Source organism: Engraulis encrasicolus, chromosome 15 (assembly GCF_034702125.1).
Source record: "Engraulis encrasicolus isolate BLACKSEA-1 chromosome 15, IST_EnEncr_1.0, whole genome shotgun sequence".
NCBI lineage: Eukaryota > Metazoa > Chordata > Actinopteri > Clupeiformes > Engraulidae > Engraulis > Engraulis encrasicolus.
The window spans coordinates 125,001-140,293 of record NC_085871.1 but is presented as its reverse complement, the minus strand read 5'-3'; the positions used below and the strand labels follow the sequence as shown (position 1 = coordinate 140,293).

Sequence of the window (15,293 nt, the reverse complement as noted above, 5' to 3'; positions counted from 1 at the left end):
CGATTCTGTTCTTCCCATTATGGTGGACCATATGATGGGGGATATACCACCCAGGACTGCTGGTTGCTTCCTCCAATAGGATCTTGCTCACATAGCCAGCCTCGACTAGTTTGCTGATCTCTTGGTGGTAGGTGGCAGCCTTGTCGGGATCAGCAGCAAGCCTCTTCTCCGTTCCGCGCAGGTGGGCCATCACAGCTTCCTTTGGTGCAACCAAAGGAGGTTGGTCTGCTTTCCACAACAGCGGTGTGGCGTACCTCAGAACTCCATCTACCTCCACTCTGATGGTCTTCTCTTCGAGGATCTGAATGGCCTTTGCATCCTGTCTTGAGCGTGTCACGAGTTTCTCACTGCGATATGGCAATGTATCCAATTGCCACAGCTTCTCAACGTGTTGTAGTAACTCAGAGTTGCTTGGAGTCATGGATGTGAGAAGGCATTGTTGAGTGGTGAGGTTGTGCTTCACAAGCTTCGAAGGACCCTGAAGTGACCATCCCAGCTGGGTTTTGATGGCGGCTGGGCCTCCTGGCGGACCAAGACGCACAGGCTCCGTTGGTATGATGAGATGTGGATGGTCTGATCCGATAAGGAGTAAGGGCTGCGAACAGTCAATGGGCTGTAGAGGTACGTTCTTCAGGTGCCGATACGACTTCTTGAGTGTTGCGATTGGGTAAGTATGAGATGTCAAACCGAGCTCTTTGGCTGTGAATGCCCTGTGAATGTGGAACGTCTTCCCGGGTTGGTGAGCAGGTGACACTGAGAATGACACTGTGGCTCCATTGATGACATGCATCTCTTGGCGTACTGTACGTAGGGACAGTTCTTCAGGTGTTCCTTGAAGACCAAGTAGCTGTGCGGCCTCCTCCAGCAAGATGGTACGCTCAGAGCCGTCATCAAGCAGAGCATAGGTGTCTAATGAGTTGTCTCCATTCCTTAGGATAACTCGGCTCATCTTCAGTAGCACCTTACTGCTGCCAGCAGGTCTGTCCACATAGAAGGTCTGGGCAGTAGAGCTAGTTGGCTTTGGGTGCTCGGTTGACCCGATGGTGTTCTTCAGGGATGTGGATGTCTTACTCCCCACATTCACTTCATGAAGGATCTCTAGATGCCGCTTGTCACATTTCTTGCACTTAGCCTTAAGAGTACACTCTGCACTTAAGTGTTCACGCCCACATTTCCAGCACCTCTGATTGGCCCGGATCCACTTCTCAACTTGTTCCTTGGTAAGGATCTGGAAGTTTGAACACTGGTTCAGATAGTGCTTGGTGGTGTAACAGAAAGGACAGAATTTCTTAGGCTTCTCCTTAGACTGATCTGAACTGGTTGACTGTGTCTCCGACAGGGAACTGTCCTGCTCAGTGTGAAGGATGGTCGTGGGCTTAGGCTGTGACTTGCGGTCTTTGCGCTGCTCCTTGGGGCCCTGACGCTCCTTGCTATGCTCAATACTCGGCTGTGAGTTGTCCACTTGAATCTTCACCTCATATTCCAGCCAATCTGCCAGGTTGAGTAAAGAGGGTATGGGTGTCCTCATGGGGTCCACAAACCTCCTGAAGTTTGCTCTTAAGTCATGAGGCAGCTTCCCTAGAAGCCGGGAGACATGAGATCCACAATGTAGCTCTGTATCACCAGCATGACCAAGCTGGTCTAGCATGCCCACTAATGCTCTCACTTTCAGTGCAAACCGCTTGAAGGCCTTTGTGTCTCCTATCTTGACATTTGGCTCCTCCATTAGCTTTGAGATGCGCTGAAGGGCAAGCTGGTGTGGTTGGCCATATAGCTCAGTCAGAGCTTCCATGGTTTCAGAGTAGGGGTAGCGGCTATTACTGTAAGAATCAGCAACAAGCAATGCGTCCTCTAGCTTCAGGTGATCCATTAAGATGTGAAATTTGAATAGCTCTGTTGCGTCTGGAGGGAGCAGGTTGTCTAGAGCAACTTTGAGCCTGTTAAACTCACGTGGATCTTCGCGCTGGAAGTCAGGGATCTTTGCCTTTGGACCCCGATAAGAGAGCTCGGTCTCTACAGGACGCTGTGGTGCGGAGCTTTGATGCAAGTATGTTGGCTGCCCATGCCTAGAGCTATGGCGTGGAGGCGAGCGAGATGGCTGGCGGTGGCGAGAGCTATGCCGTGGAGGTGAGCGTGATGGCTGGCGATGCCTAGAGCTCTGAGGTGGAGGTGAGTGAGATGGCTGGCGATGTCGAGAGCTCTGGCGTGGAGGTGAGCGAGATGGCTGGCGATGCTGAGAGCTCTGGCGTGGAGGCGAGCGTGATGGCTGGCGATGCCGAGAGCTCTGCCGTGGAGGTGAATAGCACATCTGGCCTTGCTGGGAGCGATGGTGGTAGAGAGAGCCATGGCGCCGAGGTGAGTATGATGGTTCACGAGGGCTATAATGTGGACCTGGATCATAGTCCCTCTCAGAGTAGTATCTGTACTGCCTTGAATAGGCCTCAGCAGGTGTGCTGTAATGATGCTGCACATGGGATGAGCTTTGAGGGTATTGCGGCGTACCCCAGGTTGAGTCGCGAAGAGTGCCAGCATGTGAATGATAGCTGCGGCGAGGAGGTGCTTGCAGATCATGACTTTGGTCGTGACGGCCTGGGTGATCTCTGGTTGTGGGCCTATGATCAATGCGTAATACCCTGTTAAGATCACCTGTGAGCTCATCAATATCATCTCCTTTCGGTGCATACTGTTGCTTGCTCTCAGTAGCTTCCAATTCAGCCGTAGGTCGTGGAGGACGTGGATCCTGATGATCTCTATGAGGTGTCTCCCATTCCTGTGAGATTGGCGAGATTGATCTTGAGCGTGAAGCCTGATGCCTTGGAAGTGAGTGATATTCATGTCTCGTGCTCTGAGACCTCTGTTGCTGCTGCATCTCCTCTATGTAGCGTTTCAGCATGGCATTCTCTTCAGCAAGCTGATATGCATGCCTCCTCAGCTCTGGAGTACGTGAGTCCTCAGTCTTAGGTGCTTCGTGTGTTGTGGGTGACTGACTGATTTCAGCTGAGTGATCGCTGATTTCAGCTGGATGATTGCTGATTTCAGCTGGGTGATTACCTTCATCTTGAACTTACTTTGACATTGGTTAGCTGTAAAACTTGCAATATCCGGCTATATCGAAGGACCATGTAAAATATGTGGAGGTAAATGCTAGTTACTAATCCGGTAGCAAGCTCTACAGGGTGTCCGGTCAGAACAATGATGAGAGGGAAGCAGAATTCAAAGTAGAGTGTCTTCTTTATTTTCTCTTCACACCCACAACACAACTTATTAAATTCTTCTTCTTGATATCAAATAAAACATTGTCTCTGGAATGTGTGTGGTTCTGAAATAAAAGGAATGTACAGTTGTCTTCACTAACATGGTAATAATTACTGGCTACACATGTAACAGTGCTGGCTAGTTAGCATGACACAGCAATAATTACCTCAGAATTCCACTAAAAACGATTTTGGTGTTTAGAAGAAAATCACATTACTAGTGCAATTAAACAACACCAAATGTTCCTTATGAAGATAAAATTAACTCACCAGTAGATGCACGCACACAAACTATGAGAACATCTAGGAGGAAACTGCAGACATGATCCAACTGCTGTTCATCTTCACCTTGCCTTGTTCTAAATGACAATGCAAAAACTGGGGTCCTAAAGGGGGCTTCAAACCTAAAGGGTGGCCAACTAACTGCCTGACTAAAAATGCAAAACTATAATTGCCATAAAAAGGATATTAGATGGGCTTTTGTACAAGCTCCCTTTGCCAACCTGTGGTTAAGGGAGAGGGAGCCTTTTCAATGTCACACAAATGTTGTTGCTACTTATTCTTGTCGGTTGTTTCAATCTCTTTCCTAAGCCACCCATGGTGTGTCCTTATCTCCCTAATTTCCTTCTCCTCTCCTTTGTGCATGTCTATATAAATCAATCAAATCATTCCGTAATCTCACTTCACAAGATTTTCCCAATTTTTTTAGGTTGCTTTCTACCTAAACGATTCTCGTTGTGTGTTACACACAATCTTACCCACTTAACTGTCAATGAACTGTCATGGTTTTGAATGGCGAAGGCCCCAATCTAACTTGCTGTCTTTTTACATGTGTGTCTACCAGGGGAGAATTTGGACCAGAGCCCGCTCAAACGCACCTTCAAGTCCAAAGTGTTGGCCCACTATCCCGAGAATGTGGAGTGGAATCCCTTCGACCAAGATGCTGTTAACATGGTGAGTGAGTGTGTGTGCCGGTGGGGGGATGGGTGTCTGTAAATGGCAGCTTTGCTGTTCCACATTCTCAAAAAGCACTATAGGGATGCTTGGATCTAAATATAGCCGTGAACACACACACACACAAACACAAAGACGGAAAAGACAGAAATCCTACCACACCACAAGAAGAGAAACGTGAAAGCCTTCAATTCATATATGACTGCCTTACAAATAAAAGTTTAATTTCAGAAAACGTGCAGATTGTGGAATGACACAAGGGATTGTGCAAAATGGACCAAGTGCAACCCCCCTCCGCTGTTCATAGACTCTAGTCTCCTTTTTTCCTTTGTGGGCTAGTGCAGCTGTGGAGATTTTTCCTTTCTTGCATCTGTATGCAAAAAAGGAAATAGCAGGTGTCGTGCTAGACTTAAATAACAAAAATGGTCATGGTTCATTGCCACATGATAAATGCACTGTGCTGACAAGCTCTAATCCACATGTGTACACTACCTTGGGAAACAGTATTAACACATATGAATGTCACACACACACACACACACACACACACACACACACACACACACACACACACAGATTCAGGGGCAGGTAAAAGATGCTGGATGGTAACATGAGTCTGAGACAGCCTCTCCTCTCCTCTCCATGATGCAAGAACACAGTTTTTTCCATTCGCCGTCGTCCTTCACTGGCGTTTCATCGCCGCAACGCCTACCCAATCAATTATTCACCTCGGCTTCTCCACTTACGTTGGCATGGAAACCACACATTGAGCGTGTCGCCTCTGCGCTGAAACGTTAAACCTGAGCTTAGCAAAACATTGTGGATGATGTCATCAACCTCTATACCTCCCCCCAAAGAATTGGTCCAGTTGGTGTGCTAGCTGCCGATACAGGGGTTTTGGCAGTGCAGGAGTTAAAAACACAATCAAGCCCTTTTCTCTGGTCTGAAATGGTAGACTTGAGGTTAGCAAAGCACATGCGGATGATGTCAGTATCCTCCACCTCCCTCACAGAATGCTCCAATTGGTCCACTACATTGTAGCTGTTGATGGTGGAGGTTTCTGGCAGTGCAGGGGTTAATAACATCATCAGGCCCTTTCTCAGCGATAATCAAAACACGTTGTTAGTGCCTGTTTTAAACTGAGGTAGGTGCATGCATTCTGAGCAGGAACAAAAACTGTGCATCCACAGCTTTTTTTTTTGTTTTATTTATTTTTTTGCTCGTCCCAAATCGACTCTGACATCAATGTCTGAGTCAGTTAGATCGGGAGGAGTTAAACATAACAGTAGTAGGTGGGAAGGGAATGGCGTTCTGTCTGTTTGGGTAAAGGTTGGAGTGACATCAAAACCAAGCGGGTTATATAATGACAGAAAAAATGGATAACATATTTGCCGCAGAGGAGAAGAACTCTGAATAGTTCAGTTGATCTCATTTGTCTTGATTAACACTGATGCCTTTTTATGATGGGGCGTCATGTGGTATTGCACAAGATACAAGATCATAGCCAAAGGCCTATCAATGACAACAACCTGGTAAAAACGGTAGCCAAAATCCTATACATTTTAGCCCAGATTCATAGTGCTAAAGAATATATTTTGATATATTCAAATCACATTTTCCACTGCATAGAGATATCTTCTGTTACAGTCCTGTGCGTTGCGCAGGATTTTTCAGGACTCATAATGATACTAGGATAATACGTTTCACTGTAAACTGCATGACCTTTGGATTTTAGCTTTTTCTATTGCCACCAAATGAACTGTAGCACACAGCCAGGCCAGGCTCATGTCAGTAGAAGTTTAAAAAGATGAGAGGCGGCAAAGCCCTAATTTCCAAGCCTTCATTTTTCTACCCCCCTCTCTCTCTCTGGCTCCCCTTCTCTCCCTCTCTTCAACTCTCTCTACCTCTCTACCTCTTTTCCTTTCTTTCTCTCCCTCTGTCTCTCTCGATCTCTCTCCGTCTTTCTCTCTCTCTCTCTCTCTCTCTCTCTCTCTCTCTCTCTCTCTCTCTCTCTCTCTCTCTCTCTCTCTCTCTCTCGGCTGTGCGGCCTCCAGGGGGCTTGGCTAAAGCCCCGGTGATGATTGCTTTTTCATATTCTAATTCCACCCCTCATAAATCCCCTTGGCATCGCACGACTCCAAACGCTCCACTTTAAGATCTCTCGCTCTCCCCTTGCTCTTTTGTCATCCCCCTTTGGCCTTTTCTTTTAGGACCACATTTTCAAATCTGCCTTTATTCCCAGCAATTCAAATCTGGAAGAATGTCCCAAGAGCAAAAGTCAGAATGGTCTCTTCTCTGTGTGTGTCTCTCCGTCTTTCTCATCCCTTCTCTCTTGTCACCTCCTCTCAACCCCACAAGAGGTTTTTCAGTTTTGAAAGATAAAGGCGAAGCAGCAGTCTAGCTAAATGCTTATGTCCCCTTTGCTGCATGTGTTTTTTTGTGTGCAAATTGCTGTCCTTTGTTTTTCAACTGCAATCCCTATGGTCTTATCCTTCTGCCTGAAATAAAAAAAGACTAGGACAAAATCCTGCAGAAGTGGGTCTCTGAGAAGTTATGCAAACTCCAAAGAGGCGCATTCACCCCTTTTTAGAGAGCTTCTTGTGCATAAATTTAATCAGAAAAGCCAAGTGTCCTCGTTAAGACACAGTAATATTGCATGGCCTTCTAAGATGTTCATGGATGATGATGCATCCAGGTTTTATTATGCCACGGCACGACTCTGTTTTATTTACCCTAATCAAATCAGGAAGTGCTTCTGTGTTCCCAGGGGGCCCTGCCAGTCGATTTTTGGCTGATGCACTCAAATTAACATAATCAACTTAATAAGTGGCATTTATTCATAAACCCTAATGTGTTTGTTATTCAGACAGTGAGGCTAAAAAGTGTTTTATTGATTCATCTAACAAACCGTAATGTCTGTCTTTCTGACTGTCTGTTTTTCTCTGTCTGCCTGTCTTTCTTTCTTTCTTTCTTTCTTTCTTTCTTTCTTTCTTTCTTTCTTTCTTTCTTTCTTTCTTTCTTTCTTTCTTTCTTTCTTTCTTTTCTGTCCTTCTTTCTTTTCTGTCCTTCTTTCTTTCCTTCTGTCTGTCTGTCTATCGGTCTGTCTCCTCTCTAGCTCTGCATGCCCAAAGGCCTGTCTTTCCGGACGCAGAGAGACCCGCGGGACCCCGAGTTCCACTCGTTTCTCATCACGCGAGAGGACGGCTCGCGCACCTATGGCTTCGTCCACACCTTCTACGAGGAGGTGACCAGCCCGCAGATCTGCTCGGCCATGCAGACCTTACACCAGATGCACCATGCCGAGCACGCGTCCTCGAACACCGCCAACCCCTGCTCCTCATCCTCCTCATCTTCCTCATCCTCCTCCATGGACTCTCTGGCCAGCAGCTTAGATGAAGCTGATAGCTCCTCCTCGGCTGCGCCGTCTCCATCACAACAGTCTGGTGGTGGTGGTGGTGGTGGTGGTGGTGGGGGTGGGGGTCGGCAGTGCTGCCAGGGCCCAGCGTACGACGCGACCCGGGACACCCTCTACGTCTCCAAGGCGCTGTGCCTGATCACGCCCATGCCCTTCATGCACGCGTGCCGCCGCTTCCTGGCGCAGATGCACCGCGCAGTCACCGCCGAGCAGCCGCCACCCTTGCCGCTGGAGAGCTATGTGCACAACGTGCTATACGAGGTGCCCCTGCCGCCTCCCGGACGCTCGCTCAAGTTCCACGGCGTGTACGAGCCCATCGTGTGCCAGCGGCCCAGCCTGATGGAGCTGCCCCTGGCCGACTTCCCCCTGGGCCAGGCCTTCCAGCTGCTGGGCGTGGAGAACCTGGTGCAGCTCTTCACCTGCGTGCTGCTGGAGATGCAGATCCTACTCTACTCACAAGGTAAGCAAAGCTAGCTGCCTGATTTGACTTTAAATGTTATTTTTCTGAAAGTTCTGTTTTAAATTGGATTCAAAGTTGCCACTACTACTTCTTCTCTCAGACCAATTAGATTCTTTTTTTTCTTTTTCTTTTTAAAGATATTTTTTGGTCTTTTTGACTTTATTTATAACAGTATAGTGAAGATGGTGACAGGAAGCGAGTGGGGAGAGAGAGACGGGGAAGGACCGGCAAATGACCCGGCCCAGGAATCGATCCCGGGTCAGCCGCATAACAGCACATACGCTACGGCGGGCAGGGCCTCTTTTTTTCCAAAGGAATATCTAGTTTGTGATTTTGAGTCAGAGTTTGGACATCTTGGGTGTAGAATTCATCTTTCTTGTAGCCAATTCTATGAAGTCTCAGTCCCAGTTAGCAAAGGTCTTCAAGGTGTATGAGCCAATTCTGTGAACTGAGGAGTTGGCTAGATGACAGAATGTCAGAATGCTTTCTATAGCCAGTTCATCGACTGCTGCTTTGATTGAACAGAATTTCGCTGAAATGTTTTCCATCCTCTTTCTGAGCCTAACAGCAGGAAATGAACTTAGCATGTGCTTTGAGGTCGCGTGTGTGGGTGTACTGTAAAGCCATGCAAAGATGCTACTTTGACCTGCAATCAGATCAAGAGATTTTAACTTTTAAGTTTGAAGCCATGCGCCAATGTCTGAATGAAAGCAAGTACTGTTTGTTTGATGAATGATGGCGCTGTATAAGGATGTGTGCGACTTATTCAGGTATTGGTGGCATTGGGACAACTTGGCTGTAGCCTATGTCCCACTGAGAATAAGATGGCCCCTGTAGAAGTGAAGCAGCAGTTTGATAAATGGTCTCCTCCAAAGGGCCTTGATGACTTTCAGATTGGATTTGTCCAGGCTGTCACAAATCTGAGTGTAATTTTAGTAATGGCCCGCAGTAATGGGTCCTGATGAATTATCCATGATGGAACCCTGTTAGGATGAGCGATGCGCAGCCAGTGTGTACAGTCGTCGCAGGCCACTAAAGCAGTCCGTTCAACAAGATAGGCGACTGTTCCCCTCTTGGACCCTCGGAGGATTACCAGAGGTTTACCTCGTATATCTAGTCAAGATTGAAAGACAAACAGGGTTAGTCAGTGATGTACAATGCATTTTCCCATCGATGCAGATCTGGCTTAAAAGCAGCCGTATTAGCATTTGTCATCAATCTAATTGTCATCCTCTCTTTTTTTCTGCTGTGTCCTGATGCATGCATGATTTAAATCGGGATGGCTGGTACGGCTCTCTGCGCTTTTGATAGAAAGGTCTGCTTTTATTGGCTTGCTTTAGAACGGCAAACATGATACACTGTTGGAATCACAAGCCGTATGTTTTTGCTCACCCCAATCAATCAGAGCCTGTTTTTAAAATCAGCGCGAGTCGAGTCCAAGTCTTGCACTTTGAGATTCATTTGCCCAAAGGAAGTGATTTACTGGGGGGGGGGGAGTCGTGTGTTATCGAACCACTGGGCGAGAAGTTGAATTTTTAAATAGAAGGCTTGATGTAAAGGGCGTCGCGAGGCTGAAGACAGCTGTGAATGCATGAGGCAGGCCTCTGAGAGCTACCTGGAGCGATCATGTCTGCTCTCTCTCTCTGCGACCGGGTTTCCCGTGCGGCCCTTGTTTTTTCCTGAGTCAGAGCTGATTGGTATCTGCGCATCCGTTGAATCATAGTTTCACTCTCACTCGAGACTTGCTGCATGAGAGGAAGCGTGATCGAACCACGGACATGAAATGCTCCACGTACTGTACCACATCCACCCTGAGAAAAGAATCAAATTTTAATGCAGTCATTTTCATTTCACTGATCGTTAGGTTTTATAGACTTATGTTTGAGAAAATGTGTTTCTTAAAAGGATGGCGGTCCCTTTGTGGCACTATGCGAGCAGTCACTCACGTTTTAAAAGCGATATAGCAGTCACTTGCCCTATATAATTCAGAGAGGATCCGTGTGGACATATTGGCCTGGTACTATCCACGTGCAGTAGTAGGCCCTGACCTCTAAAGCAGTTTATCTGAGGGCGGAGAGGATCAAACTTGCACCACACTTTCCTCTCCCATCCTCTTCCTCTCCCCCTCCCTCCGCTTCCCTTCCCATGATCCTTTGCTGTGTCTTTGAAGTTCTACTGTACGGGTGGAAGCGGGATGTGTTATCAGGACGAGAGCTTTATGAATATTACATCTCGATGCAAAGATGCAAACGCAGCCTAAAAAAGCAGCCTAGCCCAGCCCCATGTGCTAATGAACCCTGCTGAGCCGCCACAGCAGGGTGTTACACAATGCCTCAAAAGCAGACGCCACGTCTGCTAATTATATCTCCGCACGGCCGATATAGAGGATAACTGGCATCCACGTCCCACATTTTGCCGAGACGAGTCATTGTGCTTCAATGATGGCGTTACAGCTGTGCCTAATCGGGACAGGAAGGGCGTCAACTTATTCTGGCCTGGCCGGCCTCGATAGTGAAAGTGGAATCCCAACTGGGAAACTCCAACTCTAACGCCCATTGTCATTGTGACACAGCAGCACAGAAGTGCAGACTGCACACAACAAAATTGCATATATGCCATTAGGGTGGGTTGGTTCCAAGTGTGACAGAGAATTCACTCATCATCACAGCTGATTCTGAAGTGTATGTCTCAAAAACAAAGGAGGAAAGTGTCACCATGCCATGCCACACAATCTGATCCTGTGAAACCAAAATAAATGAAAGTGTTTTTTATAGGGCAGGGATGTTGTTTTGTGAGTTGCCTTGTGATTGATATAGGTCAGGATTAGTGCCATAAGTTATATACGTCCAGTACAACATGTCTAAGTGCTGGATTTACTGAGCTGATGTCTGACCCTTGCATCAGGATTTGAAGTATTTGTACATGAGATCCTGATTCATCTGTTGTGGCAGTGTGTCAGAATGTGCGTGCTTGTTTTTTCCAGTGCCAGAACAGTCCAGTCAGTGGCTTTTATTGTTGATTTCGCACAATTTATTTCCTGTTTTCAGTTAGGATTTCATTTCTCCATCTTGTTTATTCCCACTCATGGCCAGGCACTAATTTCTACTGTTTTTGGAAGGCCGTGTCTTACATTGTCATGATTTCTGGTTGTCATCGACAACTAATCCACTCTCAAAAACCATGACAGAAATTAAGTCAGTGACTGTAATTCTACACACTGTTGTTCTCAAATTACTCAAATAGCTTGTATGTGGATAGAACAAGCCATTTCGGTTCCGAAAGTGTACAAATGGGCTAATGTGAATGGGAGGTAGGATTGTCTCATTTCTCACCCAGCTGTGGCCTAAGGACAGAGGAGTTGGTCTTGTAATCGAAAGATTGCAAGTCTGAGTTCCGTGTCAGTAGGAGGAACGCCAGTGCCTTTTAGTAACCCCATCCATGACTTATGTGCCCTTGAGTTAGACACCGTACCCTACATTGCTCCATAGACTGTAAGCAGTACCCTAAATAACTCTAAGTTGCTTTGGATAAGAGCTTCAGCTTCAAAGTAGTACAATGTAATGCAGTGTGAGGTAGATTGTGTTCTTTCTGTTTTACTGACACATTGGGTCTGACTGAGACTTGACCTCGGGAAGCCCTCAGGGAGTGATTCCCTCCTCCTCCTCCTACTCCATGTTTTTGTGACTCCAGTCCTCCCTTTTCCCTCCTTCTCTCTGGCTGGAAGAGATGCCCTCACCCTCTTTCCTCAGGCCTGTTACTCATTCTATTCAGAGGGACAGGAGGCCACATAAAGGCTCCCTTCAGCAGACACAATGGGACACCCTGTAACATAGCAGTGCATGCTGCAATCACTCTCTTCTAGCGTCTCTGTACAAGCACATGAACACACACTAGTACACACAGACATAGGCACACAGGCACAGACACACAGGCACTGACACTCACTCTCTTTCCCTCTCTCATGCACTGTCTCATTCTCTCTCACTCACCCTTTCACTCTCTCACTCACTGACTCTCAATCTCCCTCACTCTTTCTCTCACACACTCTTTCACTCACTCACTCACCGTGCGCTTACTTACGTGCACACACACACACACACACACACACACACACACACACACACACACACACACACACACACACACACACACACACACACGCACACATGTGCGCGCACACACACACACACACACACACACACACACACACACACACACACACACACACACACACACACACACACACACACACACACACACACACACACACATACACAAACAGCATTTAAGCTCACTCCCCTCACTCACTCCCATACTCTCTGCCACATACAGTATGTCCACTCTCCTCTGTTTCCAGTCAGGTCTTCCTGATGGGCGGGGTCTGTGATTAACGTTGCTCGGCCCCCTCCCGTTTAAGAAATATTGCCTCCATTAATTCTCGAGCGGGGCACGCCGGTTAGTAATGACTTGTTGGGCGCCTGCCTGCGGATTGAAGTATGAGTGATGCTAACAATGCCCTAATGGGGCCCGCCGAGTGCACAGCACGGCTGGGGGAGACGAGGAACAAGGCTGGGGGTGTCTGGAGATAGCACTTAGCTAATGTACATAAAAGGAGGGCTGTCTTGTTTGTCTTTTAAGCTCTCTGACAAGCCTGCACATGCACACATGGCGAGCCATACACATATACTACAAAGACTCAGATATACACACACACACATTCATACACTGACATTACCACAATATGGAAATATGACAAAAATATGACGTTAATGATTTCAGTGGCGCACACACACACACACAACACAGATATTTTTGTGACCCATAACAAAGGTACAGTGCAATGGCACCTCAGTTTTCCTTTTACGTTGTCTGCAGTGGAGACAACCTCAAAAAACACACTGCATATTTAATGAAAGACAAGGAATCTGTTTACCGGTAGCAGAGCGGACTACAGAAATCCCTTCTCAGGGGGTTTCCCAGGGAACAAGCCAGGTGTGCGTTTCCATCTTTCTTTGTCTCCTGAACAAGTGATGCGCAACTGACAGCATTCAACGTTTTCCCTGTTTTTACACTAAATCTCAAAGGCGCATGCACACATCCAAGCACACACACAAAAACAGCATTGGTACAAAATACACTTTCTTTGCCTGTGACCACACACACACACACACACACACACACACACACACACACACACACACACACACACACACACACACACACACACACACACACACACACACACACACACACACACACACAGAACGCAAGACATAGAAATATGGCAGCAATGTTTTCTGTGGGAGCATTGAAGGAGTGTAATGCATTTTTAAAGCGGCTGTAGAGAAATGTATGGCTCCGGAGCAGAGTGGATTAGAGGGAAATGACATGACATGAAATGAAAGTGGAATTGAATCAGAGTGAAGAAATGAATCCAGCTGAAAATGTATTATTTTTTTCCAAGGTTTGAGAGACTGTGTGTGTGTGTCTGTCTGTCTGTGTGTCTGTGTCCATGTGTTGATGTATGTGCATTGTCTGTGTGTACTGTGTCTGCATTCATGCATACAGTCTTGTGTGCCTGACTGTGTGTACCAAACTGTGGCTTGAACTCAATATCTATCCCACAGTTGGTGCATGCGTGCGAATCCATCTCCTCAGTCTCATGTGTTCTCTCTCTCTCTACCCCTCCCTCCCTTCTCCCCCCCCCCCTCTCTCTCTCTCTCTCTCTCTCTCTCTCTCTCTCTCTCTCTCTCTCTCTCTGTCTCTGTCTCTGTCTCTGTCTCCGTCCCTCCCTCCCTTCCCCTTGTCTTGTATAGACTACCAGCGTCTGATGGTGGTGGCTGAGAGCATCACCACGCTGCTCTTCCCCTTCCAGTGGCAGCATGTCTACGTGCCCATCCTGCCCGCCTCGCTGCTGCACTTCCTGGACGCGCCCGTGCCCTACCTCATGGGCCTCCAGTCCAAGGAGGGCACCGACCGCTCCAAGCTGGAGCTGCCCCAGGAGGTAAGGAGCCTAAACCTACGCTCTTGTCTCTCTCTGATGCTGCAGTAGCCTATAAATGCCATGGCGAAATGCCCAAAGGTCAGATGGAGCATGTCCATATGCATTGGAACAAAGGAGGAGATTCTGGTGTTGGAAGCAATGCGGAAACACTGCAGCATTTCTAGTACAATCATATTTTTTTTAGGAATTTGAAAAGGTATATTTTCATTTCTTCACAGAGCAAACAATCCACATTTGCACAAATTGTGCGAAGTGCCATTACATTAACGGTTTCCATGTATTAAGCCATTACATGCCTGAGAGCCTTGCATGGTTTGCACAGACACAACTTGCACATGTAGCAGCCCATTTCCTGATTCTGTATGAAATTTCTCTCCACTCTATATGCATTTCCAAGCATTCTAACCGTGTTGTGGCATTACTCAAGAATGTGGTTTCCTGTGTATTTTGCACTTCTATTGTTTACCTTTACCCATGTGACTCTCCTGTTATGTACTAAGCCGCCCCCTACCCCCCCAACAAAGACACAGACGCACACAGTTATTGGAGTTATATACTTATACTGTGTTTGATGGCAGTGATGTGTCAACTGAATATTAATTACGGAAGTTGTAAATAATGTTCTACCCGTTACTCCTAACTGTCACAAAAAGCATCTCTGAAGACTCACACTTAGCTAGTTGCGTGTCAGATTGAGTCGACAGCTTGCCCCCCCCCGACAGTTCCACACGAGCTGCAACATCTGTCCACCTCGGTCCGTTCCCCTGAAAGACACGCTCGCCCAACTCCCAACGCCGCTAACTTCACTTCAGCTGTGCTGGCAGGGATGAGGCTAACAAGCCGTAGCTTCCATCCGGACAGCTCTCGGACTCTGTACTCTGTACTCTCAACAGGCAAAGCTAAGAACCCCCTCTTCCTCCTCAACATGAATCCTAATCATTTGCATGGGGGTAGCGAGGGTGGTGTGGGTTTGGAAGAAGGGGGTAATAAGAAGAATGAACACTCCTCGGAGTCTCTCTTGGCACCAGCAACCCAAATCCAATTTCACACCGCCCTCCACTCTTTCTCCACATCCGCAGGGCAAAAAATCCTTCCCATATGCCCAGCGCCAGCTCTTAGAATATGCTGTGTTTAAAAGCAGTGACGATGACCTAAAAAAATGATGCTGGAAATAACGGCGATGTCGAGCTCAAACTACCGAATAAG

General features: G+C 47.2%; 1 protein-coding gene across 4 annotated transcripts in view; it reads left to right on the top strand.

Moving 5' to 3' along the window:
* Positions 1-15,293, top strand: part of dennd5b (DENN/MADD domain containing 5B) — a 91,592-nt gene that overhangs the window by 43,412 nt on the left and 32,887 nt on the right. For all 4 annotated transcript variants that reach the window (XM_063216726.1, XM_063216725.1, XM_063216724.1 and 1 more), the window contains 3 exons: positions 4,099-4,208; positions 7,324-8,083; positions 13,900-14,087. In XM_063216726.1, the coding sequence (XP_063072796.1) occupies positions 4,099-4,208; positions 7,324-8,083; positions 13,900-14,087 (1,058 nt within the window). The remainder of the gene's footprint in view (positions 1-4,098; positions 4,209-7,323; positions 8,084-13,899; positions 14,088-15,293) is intronic.